The sequence below is a fragment of the Oryx dammah genome, unplaced genomic scaffold (assembly GCF_014754425.2).
Source record: "Oryx dammah isolate SB20612 unplaced genomic scaffold, SCBI_Odam_1.1 HiC_scaffold_5, whole genome shotgun sequence".
In the NCBI taxonomy this organism is placed as follows: Eukaryota; Metazoa; Chordata; class Mammalia; order Artiodactyla; family Bovidae; genus Oryx; species Oryx dammah.
Window position 1 is genome coordinate 106565316 of NW_024070189.1, and position 21359 is coordinate 106586674.

Genomic DNA, 21359 nt, shown 5'->3' on the forward strand with positions numbered 1-21359 from the left:
GATGCTACTCATAGATACTGGGCTTTCCTTGTGGCTCAGCTGGTAAAGAATCTGCCTGCAATGCGGGAGACCTGGGTTCGATTCCTGGGTCGGGAAGATCCCCTGAAGAAGGGAAAGGCTACCCACCCCAGTATTCTGGCCTGGAGAATTCCATGGGGACACGACTGAGCGACTTTCACTTTCACTCTTAGATACTAAAATCTATAAAATAACTATATATCTTAGAACCACTGAAGTATTAGTTTCTCACTGAAATGGTGCACTAAGACACAGTCTGGGAGCCGCTGCCCTTCCCTAATCGGCATTAAGCACAGTGCTGGCTGTGGGCTGAAATGGGCCTGGCAGCCTGGGCTGCAGACTCCTGCCACTTCATGCTTCCCAGGAGGCCTCACCTGGTGTCTTCCTTGCTCCACATCGAGGCCCTACCAGAGGGTGGTGGGAAAAAAAGGCATAATAAAGACTTGGATAAAGGAGGTAGCAGTGGCGGTGTTTATGACGGTTTTCTAGGGCTTCCCTGGTAGCTCAGCTGGTAAAGAATCTGCCTGCAATGCAGGAGACCCAGTTCGATTCCTGGGTTGGGAAGATCCCCTGGAGGAGGGCATGGGACCCACTCCAGTGTTCTTGCCTGGAGCATCCGCATGGACAGGGGAGCCTGGCGGGCTACAGTCCATGGACTTGCAAAGAGTCGGACACGACTGAGCGACTAAGCGCACATGATGGTTTTCTATTTCAACCAGCAGGAAAGTGCTGCTGTCTTTTCTGAGTGTATTTGTGAGTATCCATTTTTTGGATACACTAAAATGGGCATGAAGCATACTTTCTCAAGTTTCAGAATTTCTGTTTGGTGTACTGATGAGAACGTGGGCTTTGGGATCCTTTGGGCCAGAACCCTCAACCTTGGCTCTTTTATGAACGGTCAGACTCTGGTAAAGGCAGGCAAGGTTCAGGAAGGACCGAAGGTCTGGAGACACTTTCCCCATCTAAAGAAGCAGCCTTTGAATGGCCCCGGAAGGACTGGAGGGAGCTGCCTGGTGTGCTCAAATCTGCTGGTTTTCCAGGAAAGTTAGATGTTTAGATTTTTATGGAAAATTTCCCAGTTTTACAATGTCGGCAACTAATTCAATTATTCCGTACAGCCCCACACACTGTTAGATCAGTGGGCTTCGCCTTTGGCCACCAGGGCTGCTGATGCCAGCCAGGCCAAAAGTGGTCACTGGGCGAGGATTCCCTCTGGAAGGCCATCACCTCTTCCCCTTGCTGAGCCTTGAGAAAACAGCTCAAATAGGGGGTAAGTAAGAAAGGAGGGTGTTCAGCCAGTCTTTCTTGATTACATCATCCTTGGAAAGAAAGGAAACAAGGTCTAGCTACCTTGCATCAGAAGCAAAAAAGAATTCCACTGCTTTATCGCCCACAGCGTGAAGGCAGGTCGAGCTGTCCAGCCTCTTCATCCTTGTTTTACAGATATTCTTCACATTCTCAATATTGCCTAGAAAATGAAGGGAAGGATCACAAATCCTGTTCAAACTATTTCCTCTGAACAACAGGAAGAAGCCAGTTTCCCCTTTGAATATGTGTGCAGAAATGTGCAAGTTTTAGCTTCGTCTGTATCAGCCAAACTGTGTAAAAGATCTCCAAATAGGAAGAGCTCTGAATTGATTGCTAACAAAACAAACCAAATCAACGCTCAAATCAGGACATGGGTACCTTTATGTAACAGAACCACATGCGGCTCCCGTGGCTTGTGTGAATATTCGAAAATATGCACGATTAAAAGTTTTTGAAAACATGGAGCCAAGTCTCAGTTGCATGAAAACCGTTTGGACCTGGTCCCAGCAGAACAAAGGGACGCATCCTGCCTCTGTGGGGAGCTGCTGCCTCTAAAACAGTGTCGCGCTGCTCAAGACCTTCTCAAGAAACTTACGTGTCCTATATAAGACAGGGATCTGTTCTGTGGAGAGTTTGTATTTGCTCCTTACTCCGATGAGTAGGGGACTGCCTCTCCTGTAAGGATAAGAGGGAACTGAATTACCCATTGCCTTGACACCCTGGGCTGGGCTGGGTGTTCTCTGAACACTGAGATGGTACCCACATCGAGCCCCCTTCCAAGGGCAAAGTAACCCTAAGACATCCCAAAGATTGTCCCAGAGGTTATAGAACCACTAATTACAGATAATTTAGAAAAATAAAGCTTTATTGCTTCTTCACACTACCTTCTTCTGCATTCAAAACAGTAACATCACGATAATAGCTTTTAAAAGGAGTTTCAAAATGTGACAGGGACCAACCAGCATTTTATAATTCTATAATTTGAAAGACTTAAATTCCAAATAGCAGTTTAGTTCCCGATCCAGAAAAAATAAAATTATAGTACATTCACATAATTCCCTGCCTTGCTATTGTGATAGTCTGGGCCACAGGCACATTCTCCATGGTTCCCTGGTGCCTTCAGCAGGAAGCCTGCAACCACAGGGCACCCTAGATCCTACAGAGCTGAGCCTCTGCCCACCTCCCAACTCCCCACAAGCTCCTGGCTTTCATGGGGTAAGGTCCAAACAACCTTGTTCGCTGCGGTCACCCAGGCCTGGCACATAGAAGGTGTCAGTAGGCACCCACTGAGACTAGAGGAGCCTTAAGTCCCACCAGTGCCCCTCCTTGTCACCACCCTGGCCTAACTGCAGATCCCTCACTTGAGGCTCCGTGCTTTTTGCTCACACTGGTTTCTCGGCCTGCCTTACCCAAGCCACACCTGCTTCCCCTTGGGCCCCCTGTGCACTGCCTCCCAACCCCCATCACAGAGAACGACATTCTCAGCCCAGCCCTGTCCTCCTGCACAACCGTCCAGTCCTTAAGGGTCTGGTGGCCCTGGGTCCCCAGCTCAGCACACAGTAAGTGTCAACAAATATTGGTTGGAGTGATGGATAGATGAATGGGTAGATGGTCAGACTGACTGTGGATGGATAGAAGGGATGGACAGAAGAATGCGTAGACAGATGGTGGATGCACAGGAGGGTGGTTACCTGATGGCACTCACACACCCACTTGTGTGAGCCCACACAGTCCTGGGGGCCACAGAGCACAGTGCTCTGACAGAAGGACGTGTGGGCTGACCCAGGCCCTCTCAGCTGATTCTTGGGTTACACCCGGCATGACGGTGATAAAGTTTGAGCTCTTGGCTTTCAAGGCCTCTTCTTTACTGGACTCAAATCAACATTCATTTTTTTCCTGATTTCATGTTCATAATTTTACATACTTTTTCTAAAGGGAGTTTCTGCAACGGACCTGAAACCTGGATCTGCCCTTGCTATACAATTTTATTTTTAGTTTGAATTTGTTGTTAATTCCTAAAAAAAAAAAACTAGAGATTTCAAATAAACATCCAATTTTCTAGTTGCTCTTTTAATTAAATCAGAAACTCCAGCCACGGCAGTCCCTTAGTCCCTTCCACTCTGCCAGAAGCCCTGCCCCTACCTTGTGCCTCAAGCTAAGTGATTTTATTTGTTTGTAACTGGAAATGTCAGTGCATTCCGCCTTACCTTGTGGCCACGGCTTCTCCAGGGTAGTGGATGCTCTTGAAAACCAAGGCAAATGCACCTTCCTGAAAAGACAAGAAAGAAGAGTGAAGAACAGCTTACTCTGGCTAAGCTAGGCTGCTGCAGCCCAGTCAATCCACGACTCCAGACAGCTCTCCCAGGGCCTCTTCACTGCAGGCAGTCCTGGGGTCATTCACTCAGGGTACTGAATACAGGACGGCACGTGCACAGGGATGTCAGGAGGGGAAAGAGAAACAGACCATACCACAGTCAAGTGCCAAACACCAGAACTTGTGGATTTCATTGTGAGCAATATAAATCACCCTGCCCAGGCCCGGAAGGAACAGTTTCTGGCTCTGTGATGACGTGGGTGGACTGCTGCAGCTAGAACCTCAGGAAATGAGACCTGCAGCCAGGGGTGCTGCCCTGGGCCTCAGAGACTGTACCTACTCAGGGAGCAATCGTGAGGATTAAAGGGGCTAAACTAGGACCCACGTTTAGCTCAACACACGTTGGTGCCTGGGTTCAAATTCTGGCTCCTCACCTAAACTGGGCAATCGTTTCAGCCTTCTTTGTGCCTCATGGTGAATGGCTATTTTGTACGGTTTCTGTGAGCCAAAGCATTTTAAGTGCCTAGAACAGTGCCTGACATATGGAAGTATGAGTTGTTATAATTATTATTTCTATGGCAATAACGACTGTGTCTTACCTTGTTGGTTTGTGCAAACCAGAATTAGAATATAGCTCTCCTAACTCAAGACTCCAAATATTCTCCCTATTTAAAACCTTGATGCAAAACTCTCTCCTACATTCTGACCATCCATACTAACCAGGACCCTACTTAACTTTATGTACAGCCAGCTATCAGTCTGGATTTCTAAGACCTGGGAACCTGGGCAGACCCAAGGTCTCACGCTATGGCCAGTGTGCCAGAAATATCCCAGGGCCAGCAACTCTAGGCCTCTAAGGGTCTTTCAAACTGCCCCAAATGAAGGGGGTTTAGACAGAATCTGAGGAGCCTGATATTCACTCTGCTGGTTTTGTCAACAGTGAAGTAGGACTGAAAAGAAAAGTTCTTCCCAGTATCTGCCAAAAAGAGCTCTGTGTTGCTACGGGTACACTGCTGACGTTTAAAAGGGCCACCACTGGGATGCATTCCCAAAATTTAAAATTACAAATGGAAAAGAGGAAATACTATACTGCAAACTAAACTGGTTCACTGTGCATTAGTTATGGGACAGGCTTTTATTTATAAATTAAGGTCCCCCAAGACAGGAGTCATAGGGCAAAGGGTTTAACAGTAGACCTACTTAAAAAAAAAAAGACTGAAAAGACCAAAGGGTCACATATTTTAAACTGCAGTGTTTGTACCCAAAGAAGCATCTGACCCCAGATGTTCCAGACTCTTCGCCCTGAACACTGTCTCCAAACTGCCCCCATCTTGGGGGAGCTATGGACGGCATCGATGCTCAGAGGGTGGACTCTAGCAAGTCTGGAGCCCCCTCCTCCTCCCTCCACCATCCCACGCGGGCCTACTCTACCTCCTCCTCCAAGGAGGGGTCTCCCCTGGGCAGTACCCCCACCAAAACCTCAGAACTCCTCCCATATCTACAAGGACGCAACCTTTTAAGGCCAGACACCGCAGACAAGCCATCTTTAATCCTCAGGTACTTGGTGTGCGTTTGCCTAAGAAATGCTGATGAAAACTGAAAAGGAATGAAGGGAGGATTTAGATAAGTGAGAACTGTAACTTACCAGCTGCTGAATGACTCTCTCCACCAATGTTGAAAATGTAATGTCCTCAGTTTCTCTGTTATCGAACACATATTTAATCAGCTTGGCAATGGTTTCCGTATCTGTTTCTGACTCAAACTCATAGCCTTTGCTTTCCTGGAATATTTGGTTAGACATACTGTCAGATAACGGTCATTGTGCAATGCTGGCCTGGCCAGCTCCCTCTCCTCCCTTATGACTTGTCCTTGGAGCGACTTAAGGCGAGAACAAGGAAAACAGGGAAGGGATGAGAAATGTCTGCCTGAAACACACAGCCTAACACGGCTGAGTCACTGTAGTCCTCCCTGAGATCATCCCGCCTCAGAAGCCTGTCCTTGCAATTAATCTGGATGTTGCAAAAAATGTAGCAATCAAAATGATCAAATACATTGAGTCAAATCCACCACCTCCCAACCACCACCACAACCTCTTCATACTTGAAACGCTTGCGTCTGTCTTCCCACCCTGCATTCCATTTGGCGTATGAGTCCCTATGTTATTTAGTGAATACACTTTGTTCTTTAGATTCTGCTGTGAATCTGAAACGACCTTTGAGGTAAATGAGAATGCCCTTCTCTCTCCTCCAGCGAGATCTGAGATGGAGGCTGAGCTAGGGATAAGGTCTGCATCCAGTGTGGTGATATGGCCAAGGGTGGATGGCAATTCGCTCCTGCCTTTTTTTCCAGCAGGAAATAAGCTGCTTGGAAAGTTTCTGGGAAAGACCAATATCACTCGACTTAGACGTTACCCAGGGGAAGAATCTTACCAGAAATTTCCTCAGGTCTTTGTAATTTGTGATGATCCCATTATGGATGACAACGAATTCTGGAAGAAAAGTTTAGTCAAGAGAGAAATGCTATGAAGACATGAAGTTCAAGTCAGATGTGAAGACAGACAATTTGACAGCTTGAAACTCTATGAACTTTGCTTATATAGACACTTGTGTTAAGCAAACTTCATTTACAGAGATGAGAACTGACAACTGCCACGACTACAATTTAAACCTGAGGAAATAACACATTTCTCCTTTGATAAAAAGCATCCATCAGGCTGGCCATGCACTGAGTTCTGATGTGTGGGCTACAATATCATGAAATAGACTTTGGTATTTATGTCAAGTAAGATGATTAACCCTTCTTTATCTATTAACTGTCTTCATATCCACTCCCTTCTCCATTTTTTTCATATCTATTGTGACATTGTTCCCTCACATTGTTTTCTTAACCCTGTCACACTTTCTCTCATCAGAGCCTATTGTGAATCTGAAACAACCTTTGAGGTAAATGAGAATGCCCTTCTCTCTCCTCCAGCGAGATCTGAGAAGGAGGCTGAGCTAGGGATAAGGTCTGCGTCCAGTGTGGTGATGTGGCCAAGGGTGGATGGCAATTCGCTCCTGCCTCTTAACTTCACATCAACAATTTGTTTTCAGGAATCTATGTTTTCTTTGTAAAAGACTTTGTGTAATTTTTGTATACAGTGCAGCTGTTGGGTATGTCTTCCTTGAAAGTATGCTCTTCAATTATCACTGATGAGTTAGAGAAATCTTACAAATCTTATTTCCCAGTTGTTTTATTTTCAATTACTCATCCTGAGTCAGGGCAGGCACTTCCAAGCTTGGGTGTGGGGGGATCTCCTTGGAGCCTCCCTGCTTTGGGGATACAGACTCACAGTCTGCAGTGAGGTGGGGTCCACCCTATCGTGTGAGTGGGCAGGAGGCTGGGGCTGACGTGGCTGCTCTGCTGAGAGGCATGCACCGGGCTTTCCTATTCTCTGGAAGAGGCTTCACCCTTCCAAACTGGGCAGGGAGGAGCTGTCTCCAGGCACCACAGTGTGAACAGGGGCAAAAGCACCAGGGAGGTGCTATCACCTGTGGCCTGACTTCACCAACAACTAACAGTAAGTGAGGCTTGTCAAGTGTTTAGTTAATAGTACTGAGTGGGCCAAAAAGTTTGTTTGGGGTTTTCCCCTAAGATGTTACAGAACAAATTTTTCGGCCAACACAATACCCCTGGTGGCTCAGATGGTAAAGAAGCTGCCTGCAGTGTGGGAGATCAGGGCTTGATCCCTGGGTCAGGAAGATTCCCTGGACAAGGAAATGGCAAGCCACTTCAGTATTATTGTCTGAAGAATCCCCATGGACAGAGGAGCCTGGTGGGCTACAGTCCATGGGGTCACACAGAGTCAGACACGACTGAAGTGACTAACATGTTCAACATGTTCAATAAATACCCCACACAATGACTCTTATGTATCTGATCCCTGCTCTAATACGATGCTTGGCAAGAACTTCCATTATGCTGCGTTCTGGAATCAGCCTGGGGTTCGGGGGCCCTGGCTGACTCCAGAAATCATTCTCTCTCCTGGACACTCTTCCATCATGACTGGGTGTGGGCTGTGGGGGCTTCTGGCCTGACCAGGCCCAAACTAGAGTGGAGACCCTGTAGATGATGTCTCAGACCTTTGTCACCCTTGAAGCCCTGGAAGGAGTCAGGGATTATCCCCTTTCTCCTCATATGCCCATGTGTCCTGCTCCCAGAGGCCCTGACACCCCTGAGGGCTGAGCACATAGTCTCTGAGAGTTTCCAGCAGTAGCGCCAAACCTACAAGTCCTGCCCGCATGAGAGGGACCTGGGGGCATCACTTAAAGAGAACTACCACACAAAGAACTATGCTGGGGGCTCAGGCAAGTTATGTGGATCCAGGTCCACTGGGGGCTGACATGGTGCAGGGCTAGCTGGAAGGTCAGGATTGGAGCAGGCACCTCAGATGTCAGACAAGATCAGCATTTCTACCTGCCCTGGCATGGACAACCCTCTGCAGAGGCAGGGCTGGTACAGCTGGATGAGAGGTGAACGCATATCTTCCCTCAGGCACTCTGCCCTCTGGAACACCCTGGTCCCTAATTGAGAAACAATGCCCAGGTCTTCAGCCCTCTGGACCACCAAGTCCCCCCGAGGCTGGGTCCCCAGAACCAACAGAATCTGTGGGAAGGGCCACTGTGTTCCTGTGGATGCCCGTAGGGTCAGCACTACCCCACAGGCAACTGCAGATAGGAGGCCAGGTTGAATTTGCCTCCTGTCCAGCACCCAGGGTCACCAGTTTGGATACTCAGGGAAGACAGGGCTGCTGAGAAGCCCGTTGGTGTTGAGTGTGGATCAATTCTGACACACACGTCACAGGGCCAGTCACAACCACTGGGACGGGGGAGCAAGGCTGTCCTACATACCGTTGCCTTTGTCTGAGCGCTGTGGGTGGCTGTTGACAGCGTTGGGGACCCCGTGAGTGGCCCAACGCGTGTGGGCAATGCCAAAGTGGGTCTCAAACTCCACTTTCAAGTCCATGCTGTCTTGTTCTAGATGAAGGAAAAATGTTTGCCACACTTTAAAAATAAGCATTGACGTGATGCTTTTACCTAAGGTGGCTTCATTAGATGGAGACACAGGCACACCAAAAGTACATTTCATCATAAACCGCAAAGGCCCCATTCTGGGGGCTTCTGCCAGACCCTTGCGTTACTTAGTACTTATCAATAACTTAACTCAGTTACTTGAAATAAACTAACTTTAAAAATAAAATTATAGGTCCTTACCATAAATGGGAAAGCAGAATCATTTGCCAGAAAAATTAAAATACATAAGTATTAAATATTGAAAACAATTCTCAGAGCACCACCACCTGAAATAAACCATCCCATGTTCTGGGCAACAGTTTTGCAACATGGATTTAACCCTCCTTCTGTTTTTCCATGCTTGAATAGGTTAAGTTTTTAGTCTCCAATGCTGTTGGAATGAAAGATTTTTAAAGTCACCTAGGCTATATTTCGGAGAAGGCAATGGCACCCCACTCCAGTACTCTTGCCTGGAAAATCCCATGGACAGAGGAGCCTGGAAGGCTGCAGTCCACGGGGTTGCTGAGGGTCAGACACAACTGAGCGACTTCACTTTCACTTTTCACTTTCATGCATTGGAGAAGGAAATGGCAACCCACTCCAGTGTTCTTGCCTGGGGAATCCCAGGGACGGCAGAGCCTGGTGGGCTGCCGTCTATGGGGTCGCACAGAGTCGGACACGACTGAAGTGACTTAGCAGTAGTAGGCTATATTTTTTACTCTCACTTGGCAAGTCTTCCACTTACTGTAAAGTTCTTCATCAAGAGCTTTGACATTTCCTCTCTTCTTGACTAGCTGGATATGCCTTTCTTTGACTTCATTATTATTTCCATCAATTGCCACACCTGTAAAGTAAACATGATTTTTGTATTGGCATTTGTTTTGTCTCTCACACTTCACTGTAGGGAGCAACCCAGGGTGAGAGCTATAGTACTGAATTTATTAGTTCTCATTCTTTAGGCTTGCAGACGAGAAGAGAAGCAGACAGTGTTAGAATATCAACTTGGAAACAAAAGGCTATGACTGTGGCAGTGCTTACCAGCAAGCAAGGAACACAAGCCTAGAACCCCTGCTGCGGCCGCTAACCCAGGATAACTCCTAGAGGCCTGCCTGCAGGCGGGGTACCACCACATCTGCCACCAAAGGCAGGGGGCTCATTCAAGAATGCTTCTGTGCTTTGCGTTCTGCTACAGGGGCTCATTCAAGAATGCTTCTGTGCTTTGCGTTCTGCTACATTAGCAACAGTGTTTCCACTGCACTAGTGTTCCTACAATCTCTCATCTTGCTTTCTATTAAGAATTTATGGCGGCGGAGGTGGTTTAGTTGCTAAGTTGTACATGACTCTTGCGACCTCATGGACCGTAGCCTGCCAGGCTCCTCTGTCCATGGGATTCTCCAGGCAAGAATGCTGGAGTGGGTTGCCTTTTCCTTCTCCAGTTAAGAATTTATAGGGATATATAATTATCTGGCTCTTCTTTTTCTCCTAAGGGGGCTTAATTAAAAATGGGAACAGACTACATAGCCACCTCTTATGTGGATGGAGAAGTGAACTGTGAGATAGCCATCCAGAAGAGTACCGTGCAGTCACTTAGATTATGTTAGGAAGCATTGAGGATAATGGAAAGTGACAAGGCAAGCGAAAGAAGAATAAAAAATTACAGAACTGCATAAGTGTAATTAGGTAAAAACAATAAAAATAACTGCGTGATACCTCACTGTCCCCAGACGCCAGATAACCAGAAGAGGTACTGATATTGACAGGGGCGCTTTTGATGAACTCTTTCTTACCCTTGTTTTTCCTTTCTACTTTTCCATAGAGATTTCAAATTTCTTTAATGAACAAGCACTACGTTTGCATGGTGGTCTCCTGCAGAGCTTACCTGCTGAGTCATAGCCTCTGTACTCAAGCCGCTGCAGGCCCTTGATGAGGGTTTCAAAAATCTCCTTTCTTGTCCGGGGGACTCTGTAATTCATGTAGGCAAAGATTCCTGTTAAAAGAGGAGGAAATCATACATTTTCAAAACACTTGCATAAGTGTAATTAGGTAAAAATTGGTTCATGTTTAGAAGAAAACACTTCTGGGGACACAGACACCACTGGAGGTGCATCACTGGAGAGCTTCCTCTGCAGGCCTTCTCCAGACACAATGGGAGAAGAGCCGAACTCCTTCCTGCTTCTAGAAGGGCACGGTATGCAGTCCTCCTGCAGTGACTAAAGAACCCATGATGCCTGTGAAGAACACGCACACACACAGCATAGCCTTGCGATTCCACGATTTCTCCGATGGACATACTTGTAGAAGACATCGTTCACTGTGGCAGCACTTATAACAGACAAGATCAGCAAAACAGAGCAACTACCTAGGGACACCTGGCAGTCCCCGCTATGTGAACTCCTTGGTTTGCACCGAACACTCCTAGGAAGAGTGATGAGAAGGTCACCCCAGCCTCCTGCCACAGGTAGGAGCAGGGGCTGGGGCCTTAGTTCCACTTTCCACTTGGCCTTGTGGCTTGGAGCACTGCATTCAACAAGCACTACTGTTATACAATCAGTTCAGTTCAGTTCAGTCGCTCAGTCGTCTCTGACTCTTTGCGATCCCATGAACTGCAGCACGCCAGGCCTCCCTGTCCATTACCAACTCCCGGAGTTCACCCAAACCCATGTCCATCAAGTCAATGATGCCATCCAGCCATCTCATCCTCTGTCGTTCCCTTCTCCTCCTGCCCCTAATCCCTCAAAGCATCAGAGTCTTTTCCAATGAGTCAACTCTTTGCATGAAGTGGCCAAAGTACTGGAGTTTCAGCTTTAGCATCATTCCTTCCAAAGAATACCCAGGACTGATCTCCTTTAGGATGGACTGGTTGGATCTCCTTGCAGTCCAAGGGACTCTCAAGAGTCTTCTCTAACACCACAGTTCAAAAGCATCAATTCTTCAGCACTCAGCTTTCTTCACAGTCCAACTTTCACATCCATACACGACCACTGGAAAAACCATAGCCTTGACTAGACAGACCTTTATTGGCAAAGTAATATCTCTGCTTTTTAATATGCTATCTAGGTTGGTCATAACTTTCCTTCCAAGCAGTAAGCGTCTTTTAATTTCATGGCTGCAATCACCATCTGCAGTGATTTTGGAACCCAGATAAATAAAGTCTGACACTGTTTCCACTGTTTCCCCATCTATTGCCCATGAAGTAATGGGATGGATGCCATGATCTTAGTTTTCTGAATGTTGAGTTTTAAGCCAACTTTTTTACTCTCCACTTTCACTTTCATCAAGAGGCTCTTTAGTTCTTCTTCACTTTCTGCCATAAGGGTGGTGTCCTCTGCATATCTGAGGTTATTGCTATTTCTCCTGGCACTCTTGATTCCAGCTTGTGCTTCTTCCAGCCCAGCATTTCTCATGATGTGATCTGCATATAAGTTAAATAAGCAGGGTGACAATATACAGCCTTGACGTACTCCTTTTCCTATTTGGAACCAGTCTGTTGTTCCATGTCCAGTTGTAACTGTTGCTTCCTGAGCTGCATACAGATTTCTCAAGAGGCAGGTCAAGTGGTCTGGTATTCCCATCTCTGGCTTGGAGAATTTTGAGCATTACTTTACTAGCGTGTGAGATGAGTGCAATTGTGCGGTAGTTTGAGCATTCTTTGGCATTGCCTTTCTTTGGGATTGGAATGAAAACTGACCTTTTCCCGGCTTGTGGCCACTGCTGAGTTTTCCAAATTTGCTGGCATACTGAGTGCAGCACTTTCACAGCATCATCTTCCAGGATTTGAAATAGCTCAACTGGAATTCCATCACCTCCACTAGCTTTCTTTGTAGTTGATGCTTTCTAAGGCCCACTTGACTTCACATTTCAGGATGTTTGGCTCTAGGTGAGTGATCACACCATTGTGATTATCTTGGTCATGAATAGCAAGCATAAAATCATCTCTTGGCCCCACAGAGAATCCTTATCATCAAGGAAGGTCTACTAGTCAGAAGATTTTGTTTGGCTTTATTTGCAGCATTCATATATCAAAACAAGATTTTCCCAAATAGGAAAAAACGGTCATCATGATGGTTCTTTTCAAACTCCTCCACTCCAGTGCTTGAGACTATGAACCCTAGGTCTGTGTATGTCTGGCTCTGGGAGTGTTCCAAAACATCATCTCTCTGTCCTTTTGCCCTACTTGCCTCTCTCACAGTTCAGCTCCAACCCCACCTTCTGGGGCAGGCTTATCCGGGCCCTGGCCAGAAGTGTTCGCTTGCTCTGGTGGCTGCCCAGTGCTCTTACATCCTGAGACATCTAAATCTCCTGACAGAATCACAGGCAGGTGCTTCTATCTTTCTATTTCTTACTGTGTCTTGGCACATGGTCCTTGTTCAATAAATGCACGGTTATTTGCATAAGGGTTAGTTGCTCAGTTGTGTCTGACTCTTTGAGACCCCATGGATTGTAGCCTGCCAGACTCCTCTGTCCACGGAATTCTCCAGAAAAGTATACTGGAGTGAATTTCCATTCCCTTCTCCAGGGGATCTTCCCAATCCAGGGACTGAACCCAAGTCTCCTGGATTACAGGTGAATTCTTTTACTGTCTGAGCCGCCAGGGATGCTAAATAAAATGACCACAAATCTGTATTAACTTAAGAGTCCATTGATGGATGAGTGAACAAAGGAACTGTGGAACATATATATGTAATATTAATGGAATATCATCCAGCCATAAAAAAGAAAGAAATCCTGCCATTTGTGACAATATGCATGAATCTTAAGGGCAATATGCTAAGTGAACTATATCAGACAGAGAAAGGCAAATATTGTATGATCTCACTTATATACAGCATTTAAAAAAAACTAACTCATGAATAAAGAAATCAGATTAGTGGTTTCCAGAGGTAGGGGGTAAGGGGTGAGGGAATTAGATGAAGGTGGTCCACAGGTACAAACTTCCAGTTATAAGATTAATTCTGTGGATGTAATGTACAGCATGGTGACTACAATTAATAATATTCTATTGTATATTTCAAAGTTGTTAAGACAGTAGATCTTAAATGCTGTTATCACAGTGAAAAAATTAAATTATGTGAGGTGATGAATGTTAATTAATCTTACTGGGGGTAATCATTCTGCAATATGTATATACATGCATGAATGCGTGCTAAGTTGCTTCAGTCATGTTTGACTCTTTGCAACCCCATGGACTGTAGCCTACCGGGCTCCTCTGTCTATGGGGATTCTCCAGGTAAGAATACTGGAGTGGGTTTTGCCATGCTCTCCTCAAGAGGATCTTCCTGACCCAGGGATCCAACCCCCATCTTTCATGTCTCCTGCACTGGCAGGCAGGTTCTTTACCGCTAGCACCACCTTGGAAGCCCATGTACACACATAAACAGATACATATATAACACAGGCCAATACATATATACATATACAAATCACTATGTTGTGTACCAGTCAGTCCTGAATATTCATTGGAAGGACTGATGCTGAAGCTGAAGCTCTAATACTTTGGCCAACTGATGCAAAGAACTGACTCATTGGAAAAGACCCTGATGCTGGGAAAGACTGAAAGCAGGAGGAGAAGGGGACAACAGAGGAGGAGATGGTTGGATGGCATCACCAACTCGATGGACATGAGTTTGAGCAAGCTCTGGTAGTTGGTGATGAATAGGGAAGCCTAGCGTGCTGCAGTCCATGGAGTCACAAAGAGTCAGACACAACTGAGCAACTGAACTGAACTGATGTTGTGTACCTTAAACTTACACAATGTTATATGTCAACTATATCTCAATAAAACTGGAGAAAAAATTTGCCAAAGATAAACCTTGGAGAGGGCAACCTGCCAAAATATAACTGAAGACTGATAATGATTATATAGCAAACCACTCATGTGATATTTCTGTAATGTTTCTAGATTATATTCAAGTTAATGCTGTATAACTGAATGAATGATTAAACTTCAATTAAGTAAATATTATATACCACTGACTCGATGGATATGGGTGTGAGCAAGCTCCAGGAGTTGGTGATGGACAGGGAAGATGGCTGGACAGCATTACCGATTCAGAGAACATGAACTTGGGCAAACTACAGAAGGTGGTGAGGGATAGGGAGACCTGGTATGCTGCAGTCCATGCGGCTGCAAAGAGTCGGATACGACTGAGCAACTGAACTGAACGGAACTGAATCAGTAACAAGGGTCACATCACATGACATTTAACTTGCTAAAATTAATCTAGACACACTCATTCAAAAAAAGATGATAAAATTATACAGTGCTAAAAATTATATTTCGCATTTCTAGGTACTGGATGCTACCGTATATAGGATATATTTGCACACAGGTATTAAGATGCAGAATTTATATTTTAAAACACGCGCAGTGTGCTTTCTGAGCAGTTACAGACGTTTCCTTTTAAAAATGGCCAAGGATAATTTTGGTAGTCAGTTATTTTTGTCTTCTAGGTCAGGTGAGAAGCACTTCCCCAGCTAAGCATCTGTGCTTCAAGAGCTCACAATTTATCCTACACTTCAAACCTAAACATGTCTGGCCAGAAGATGTATTTTTGTCAACTTACTTAAATATAAAAAAAGACTGTTACTTTTTAATGTAAATTTTTAACAGCTCTATTACAATACAGGGGCTTCCCTGATGTCTCAGTTGGTAAAGAATCTGTCTACGATGCAGGAGACCCAGGTTCAATCCCTGGTTTGGGAAGATCCCTTGGAGAAGAAAATGACAACCAACTCCAGTATTCTTGGCTGGGAAACCCCATGGTCAGAGGAGTCTGGCAGGCTGCAGTCCACAGGGTTGCACAGAGTTGGACACGACTGAGCAACTAAACCACCACCGTTGGGACACAAGTCATATGTTGCTGTTGTTCAGCTGCCCAGTCATGTCTGACTCTTTGCGACCCCATGGACTGCAGCATACCAGGCCTCCCTGTCCCTTACTATCTCACAGAGTTTGACCAAGTTCATGTTTATTGCACTGGTGATGCCATCCCGCCATTTATCTTCCTTCTGCTCTCAATCTTTCCCAGCATCAGGGACTTTTCCAATGATGTGTCTATTCGCATCAGATGACCAAAATACTAGAGCTTCCGTATCAGTCATTCCAGTGAATATTCAGGATTGATCTCCCTTAAGAAAGACTGATTTGATCTCCTTGCCGTCCAAGGGACTTTCAGCAGTCTCCTCCAGCACCACAGTTAAAGGCGTCAATTCTTTGGCCTTCTGCCTTCTTTACGGTGCAGTTCTCACAACTGTACCTGAGCACTGGGAAGACCATAGCCTTGACTATACGGACTTTTACCAGTAGAGTAATGTCTCTGCTTTTCAACACATTGCCTAGGTTTGTCATCGCTTTCCTGCCAAGAAGCAATCATCTTCTGATTTCATTGCTGCAGTCACAATTCACCATGATTTTGGAGCCCAAGAAGAGGAAATCTGTCACTACTTCCACTTTCCCCCTTCTATTTACCATGCAGTAATGGGAGTGGATGCCATGATCTAAGTTTTTTTAAAATATTTAGCCTTAAGCCAGCTCTTTCACTCTCTTCCTTCACCTTCATCAAGAGGCTCTTTAGGTCCTCTCCACTTTCTGCCATTAGAGTGGTATCATCCGCCTACTGGAGGTTGTTGATGTTTCTCCCACCTATCTTGATTCCGGCTTGTACCTCATCCAGCCCAGCATTTCTCATAAGTCACATACCATAATATTATACACTTGAAATAGTGTATAATACAATGGTTTTTAAGTATATTCACAGAGTTGTGTAGCCATCACCAAAATCTATGATTAGGTAAAACTTTTCATAATATTAACTCTTCTGAAAAAAAAAAAAAGGCAGGAAGTTCCCTGGAGGGATATGGTGAAATTTCAGTCAATGTAAAGAGCACATAGCTATGAGAGATGGAGCAACTCACTAAACCATTTTTGTATCTTTTAAACTGCGAAACTTTCCTGGCACCTTGGGAATTGTTCTAGAATTATACCTGTACCTCACAAAACAGAGCTAACAGCCACTGCAAATGACACAAAGGCCCACCCACAGGCCAGTTCTTTTAAATCCAAAATACTCTTCCTAAAGAGTGCTGTATGGCTCTGCTCTCCAGTTCCCCCCTGTAATTCCCCTTCCTCTGGGTCACACTTTACTTCTGAACTCATGTCAGGCACATATACATCTCTGGCTCTGAGATCTGCAACAGACTCCTTGGTTGTGGCTGCCTTGACAGCTGCTCCACAGTCCCTGATGGGCTGGAACGAGCTGGAAAGGCTAAAGGGTCCTGGCCCTCAGGAGCACCAGCTGTGTCCACACCCAGTTGAGAAGCTTGGCAGCCACTCAGACACTGTTTGGTTGATTACTGTGGTGAGAGGGGTTGCCAAGAAGTGGTTTTCAAGGTCTTTGCGCAAGAAGGCATAAATCTAACTTTTAACATGAAATCTCTAGCATACCAACATGTGTTCAGTAAGTTCTTTTAAGCACTGTTTCTCTCCTCCGCTCTTGGCTGCACTTTCCCTGCATGCTACCAGATGAGAGCGAATAAACCAGCACCTCCATGAGGCTCTTATTTTTTAAAAAATAATGAAATAGAATACAAAGCTGCTTTCTTAGGAATCTTGCTTGCTATTCATGTCAGATTTCCCTTCTGGGATCCCTTCCATCAGCAATAAGAGCTGCAGAGAGAATCCATTTTTTACCTATGAAATCAGTTAAGATCAACCAGTTTTTGACAATAAGAGTTTAAATTTGTGCACTCTCTTGGAAGGCCATTTGCAATCTCTCAAATTAAAATGTACACATCTGGTGATCAAGCTTCTGCACTTCTAGGAATGTATCTAAGCAGATATCTGTGCTGAGATTCAAGTGTGCACGTATGAAGATCATTGCTCAGGGCTGTTTGTGGTAGCTGAAGACTGGGGACAGCCTGATGCCTGGCAGGGCGCAAAATAAGTGATGGCGCAGCCACATACGGCCACTGCAGGGCCACAGGCAGGCAGCCCTACACAGAGCATAAGGTAAAGCTGTGTGTTCTCTTGGAAAACAAGCTACATCTCCAAGATGTGTCAAGCGAAAAAGTGGCCTGCAGAGTATGTGTAAACTATCTAAGCTGGGGCAGGAAGACACGTAGAATACTTCTGGGAGACCCAGGGAGCAGTGGCGGCCTCTGATGAGGATGTTGGACAAAAGGCAGACATCTCTTTTCCACTGCGTATGTCCTTTTTGTACAGTCAGGATACTTTGCTGTGTGCCTGCATATAGTATTTTGCTATGTGCTGCTATATATATTGAGAGTGGTGGGTACAGGATTGTCATCTAGCCCAGTTCAACCTCACTGTAGCTCCCCAGCTCTGCTCACCTGGAGGAACAGTAGCCTCAGCAAGGGAGAAAGCACTGTCTTACAGCCAGTCTCATATGAGAAAAGACAGCCTTCGGGTCACCCCACCTGAGTGACTCCTCTTTCGCCTGCTCACTAGTCTGTGACAGTGAGAAGCGCAGAAGGTAGCAGCTACCACCTGCTGCCTTTGCCAAATATGGATTTCAAATCCCAGCCCACCCCTTGTTCTGTCTGTGTGGCCTGGAGCAAGTCACTGAGCTCCCAGGGGAGCACGGTGATGGCAGCACCCACTTCCCAGGGTTGCTGAGAGAATTCACAGGAGTCTTTGTAAAGCAACAGGACCAGTGTCTGCTGCAAAGTAGTGTCTATGTCTGTGAAAACGGAGCAGGCAAGGAGCCTCTTCCTCCTGGGGAGCATGTGTCACAAATGCAGGGATGCACAGGGCCTACAAGAAGCTCTTGAAAAATGATTAAATAAAACCACAAGGAAAATAGTACCGTTTTATTGTTATTTATTTTCGGCTTTCTCCTCGGGGAAATGATGGTTAAACCAAATGTGTGATCTGGTGACAACTTGATTAAGATGTAAATCATCCCATACAGATTTCTCTGACCCCCAGAGGCCACATCACTGAGCTAGGTGCTGCTGAGACGGACCAGTCAGGGGGCCTTGCAGGGCGAATCACGAGAGGGCATGGTACACAGGGACCACCCCCATGCTCAGGAGATTTGCCGGCAGAGAGGCCAGATGCTGAGAGGTGGGAAAGGGGCAGAGGACTCTTGGACTGGCTCTCTGAAGAGGTGGCTTCAATTCACCCTGCAGGTGCCAGCTGACAGGTCACCCACCTGGCCTATTGCAGGCTGTCCCCTCTCCCAACTTTTAAAAAGTCACATAGCCCTTTATTTCCCATATAGCACTTCCCTTCTTGTCTTCTGTCTGACTCCCTTCCAGATTATAACCTTCATGAGGATGGAGACCACACCTGTCTTGTTTATTTGTCTTATCCATTGCTTATTCATTGCCCAGAACCCAGAGCAGAGCCTGGTACATTTTAGATGCTCAGTAACTATTTTTTTGAAAGAATAAATGTATCAATAAATGAACAGGTTTAGGGAGTTGATCTTAGAGAAGGTGACCTTTGAGCTGGGCTGGATATAGCCACTCTCAATGCACAAGCAGTGAGAACCCCAACATGTAAACACTGGGGACAGAAAGGCCAGAGAGGTAGCTGGTGCTGAGCCTGATGCCCCTGTGTGTTAGCTCATTTCACCCGGGCAGGAAGGCACTGCTCCGGTGGTAATCCCAAGACACTCAAGCACAAAGACATAGGCCCCAGCATTACCCACCCTCAGCTACCATGTACGATGAGCATCCTAGGGCTGGAGTGGACAGCCTTCTAGATAAATGGGCCATGTCCTGGGGAAGGATCCCAGAAGGGGCTGCAAAGTTAATCACAACCATGCCTACAATCAGTTATGAAGCGTCAATCTCATTTTATCTAAACCTCACAATGCCTATGCTCAGGCTGTGGCTCCCATGGACACACAGGGCATTTCTGGCTCCAAGGCCAAAGAGTTGAGTAATTCACAGCTAGGTGTCCCTGACTGCACGCGGCTCAACACTGCTACCCCCTGAATTAGCATGAGACCCGTCTCAGAATCCTGCCCCAAGGGATGAGAAATAGTTAGCAGATGGGATTTGGCCTGTGGAGAGATGCCCGCCTGGCTGCTGATGGACACACTCAGAACTCCCTGGTGGGGTCCAGACCATCCTGATACACCCTCCCCTGACCCCGAGGAGGTCAACCTCTCCATGGGACACTCCTTTTTCTGACTCCGGCTTTCTCTTCCCATCCAGGCCCCTCCCCACAGGGCAGAGGTAAGCCACAGCAAGGCTGATTCTCACTACATACCTCCCTCTCTTGCCCAAGAGGGATGGCAAAATCCCTCAAACCTGGTTGGAGAAATGTCCAGTCCTGGGGCAGAGGCTGCCTTGGCCCAACCACTGCAGCTCAGGGTATATCCTGTGCCCACTCTGCCATCCTGGCATCCAGAGCCTCCAAACAGCTTTTCAGGGTCTTTTTTTTTTTAATGTATTTAATTGGAGGATAATTACTTTACAACATTGTGATGTTTTTTGCCATACATCGACATGAATCAGCCACATGTGCACATGTGTCCCCCCATCCTGAACCCCCTCCCACCTCCCTCCCCACCCTATCCCTCTGGGCGGCCCCAGAGTACCAGCTTTGAGTCCCCTGCTTCATGCATCAAACTTGCACTGGTCATCTAGCTTACATATGCTAATATACTTGTCTCAATGCTATTCTCTCAAATCATCCCACCTCGCCTTCTCCCACAGAGTCCAAAAATCTGTTCTTTACATGTATGTCTCTTTTGCTGTCTTGCATATAGGGTTGTTGTTATTGTCTTTCTAAATTCCATATATATATGTGTTAATATACTGTATTGGTGTTTCTCTTTCTGACTTACTTCACTCTTGCATAATAGGCTCCAGTTTCATCCACCTCATTAGAACTGACTCAAATGTATTCATTTTTATAGCTGAGTAATATTCCATTGTGTATAGGTACCACAGCTTTCTTATCCATTCATCTTCTGATGGACATCTAGGTTGTTTCCATGTCCTGGTTATTGTAAACAGTGTTGCGATGAACATTGGGTACACGTGTCTCTTTCAATTCTGGTTTCCTCGGTGTGTATGCCCAGCAGTGGGATTGCTGGGTCATATGGCAGTTCTATTTCCAGTTTTTTTAAGGAATCTCCACACGGTTCTCCATAGTGGCTGTACTAGTTTGCATTCCCACCAACAGTGTAAGAGGGTTCCCTTTTCTCCACACCCTCTCCAGCATTTATTGTTTATAGACTTTTTGATGGCAGCCATTCTGACCGGTGTGAGACGGTACCTCATTGTGGTTTTGATTTGCATTTCTCTGATAATGAGTGATGTTGAGCATCTTTTCATGTGTTTGTTAGCCATCTGTATGTCTTCAGAGAAATGTCTGTTTAGTTCTTTGGCCCACTTTTTGATTGGGTTGTTCATTTTTCTAGTATTGAGCTGCAGGAGTTGCTTGTATATTTTTGAGATTAATTCTTTGTCAGCTGCTTCATTTGCTATTATTTTCTCCCATTCTGGAGGCTGCCTTTTCACCTAGCTTACAGTTTTCTTCATTGTGCAAAAGCTTTAAGTTTAATTAGGTCCAAACTGTTTATTTTTGCTTTTATTTCCATTACTCTGGGAGGTGGGTCATAGAGGATCTTGCTGTGATTTGTGTCAGAGTGTTCTGCCTATGTTTTCCTCTAAGAGTTTTATAGTTTCTG

General features: G+C 45.8%; 1 protein-coding gene and 1 non-coding gene across 2 annotated transcripts in view; one reads left to right on the plus strand and one right to left on the minus strand.

Moving 5' to 3' along the window:
• The window catches only part of GFPT2 (glutamine-fructose-6-phosphate transaminase 2), a 44198-nt gene that overhangs the window by 16697 nt on the left and 6142 nt on the right, over nt 1-21359 (minus strand). The window contains exons 2-9 of the mRNA XM_040241382.1: nt 10571-10678; nt 9437-9535; nt 8530-8655; nt 6070-6128; nt 5286-5420; nt 3534-3595; nt 1922-2001; nt 1369-1486 (exon numbers count right to left, since the gene is read on the minus strand). Of these exons, the coding sequence (XP_040097316.1) occupies nt 1369-1486; nt 1922-2001; nt 3534-3595; nt 5286-5420; nt 6070-6128; nt 8530-8655; nt 9437-9535; nt 10571-10678 (787 nt within the window). The remainder of the gene's footprint in view (nt 1-1368; nt 1487-1921; nt 2002-3533; nt 3596-5285; nt 5421-6069; nt 6129-8529; nt 8656-9436; nt 9536-10570; nt 10679-21359) is intronic.
• TRNAR-ACG lies at nt 15323-15394 on the plus strand. The gene has a single exon. It is a non-coding gene; the product is annotated as a tRNA-Arg (tRNA).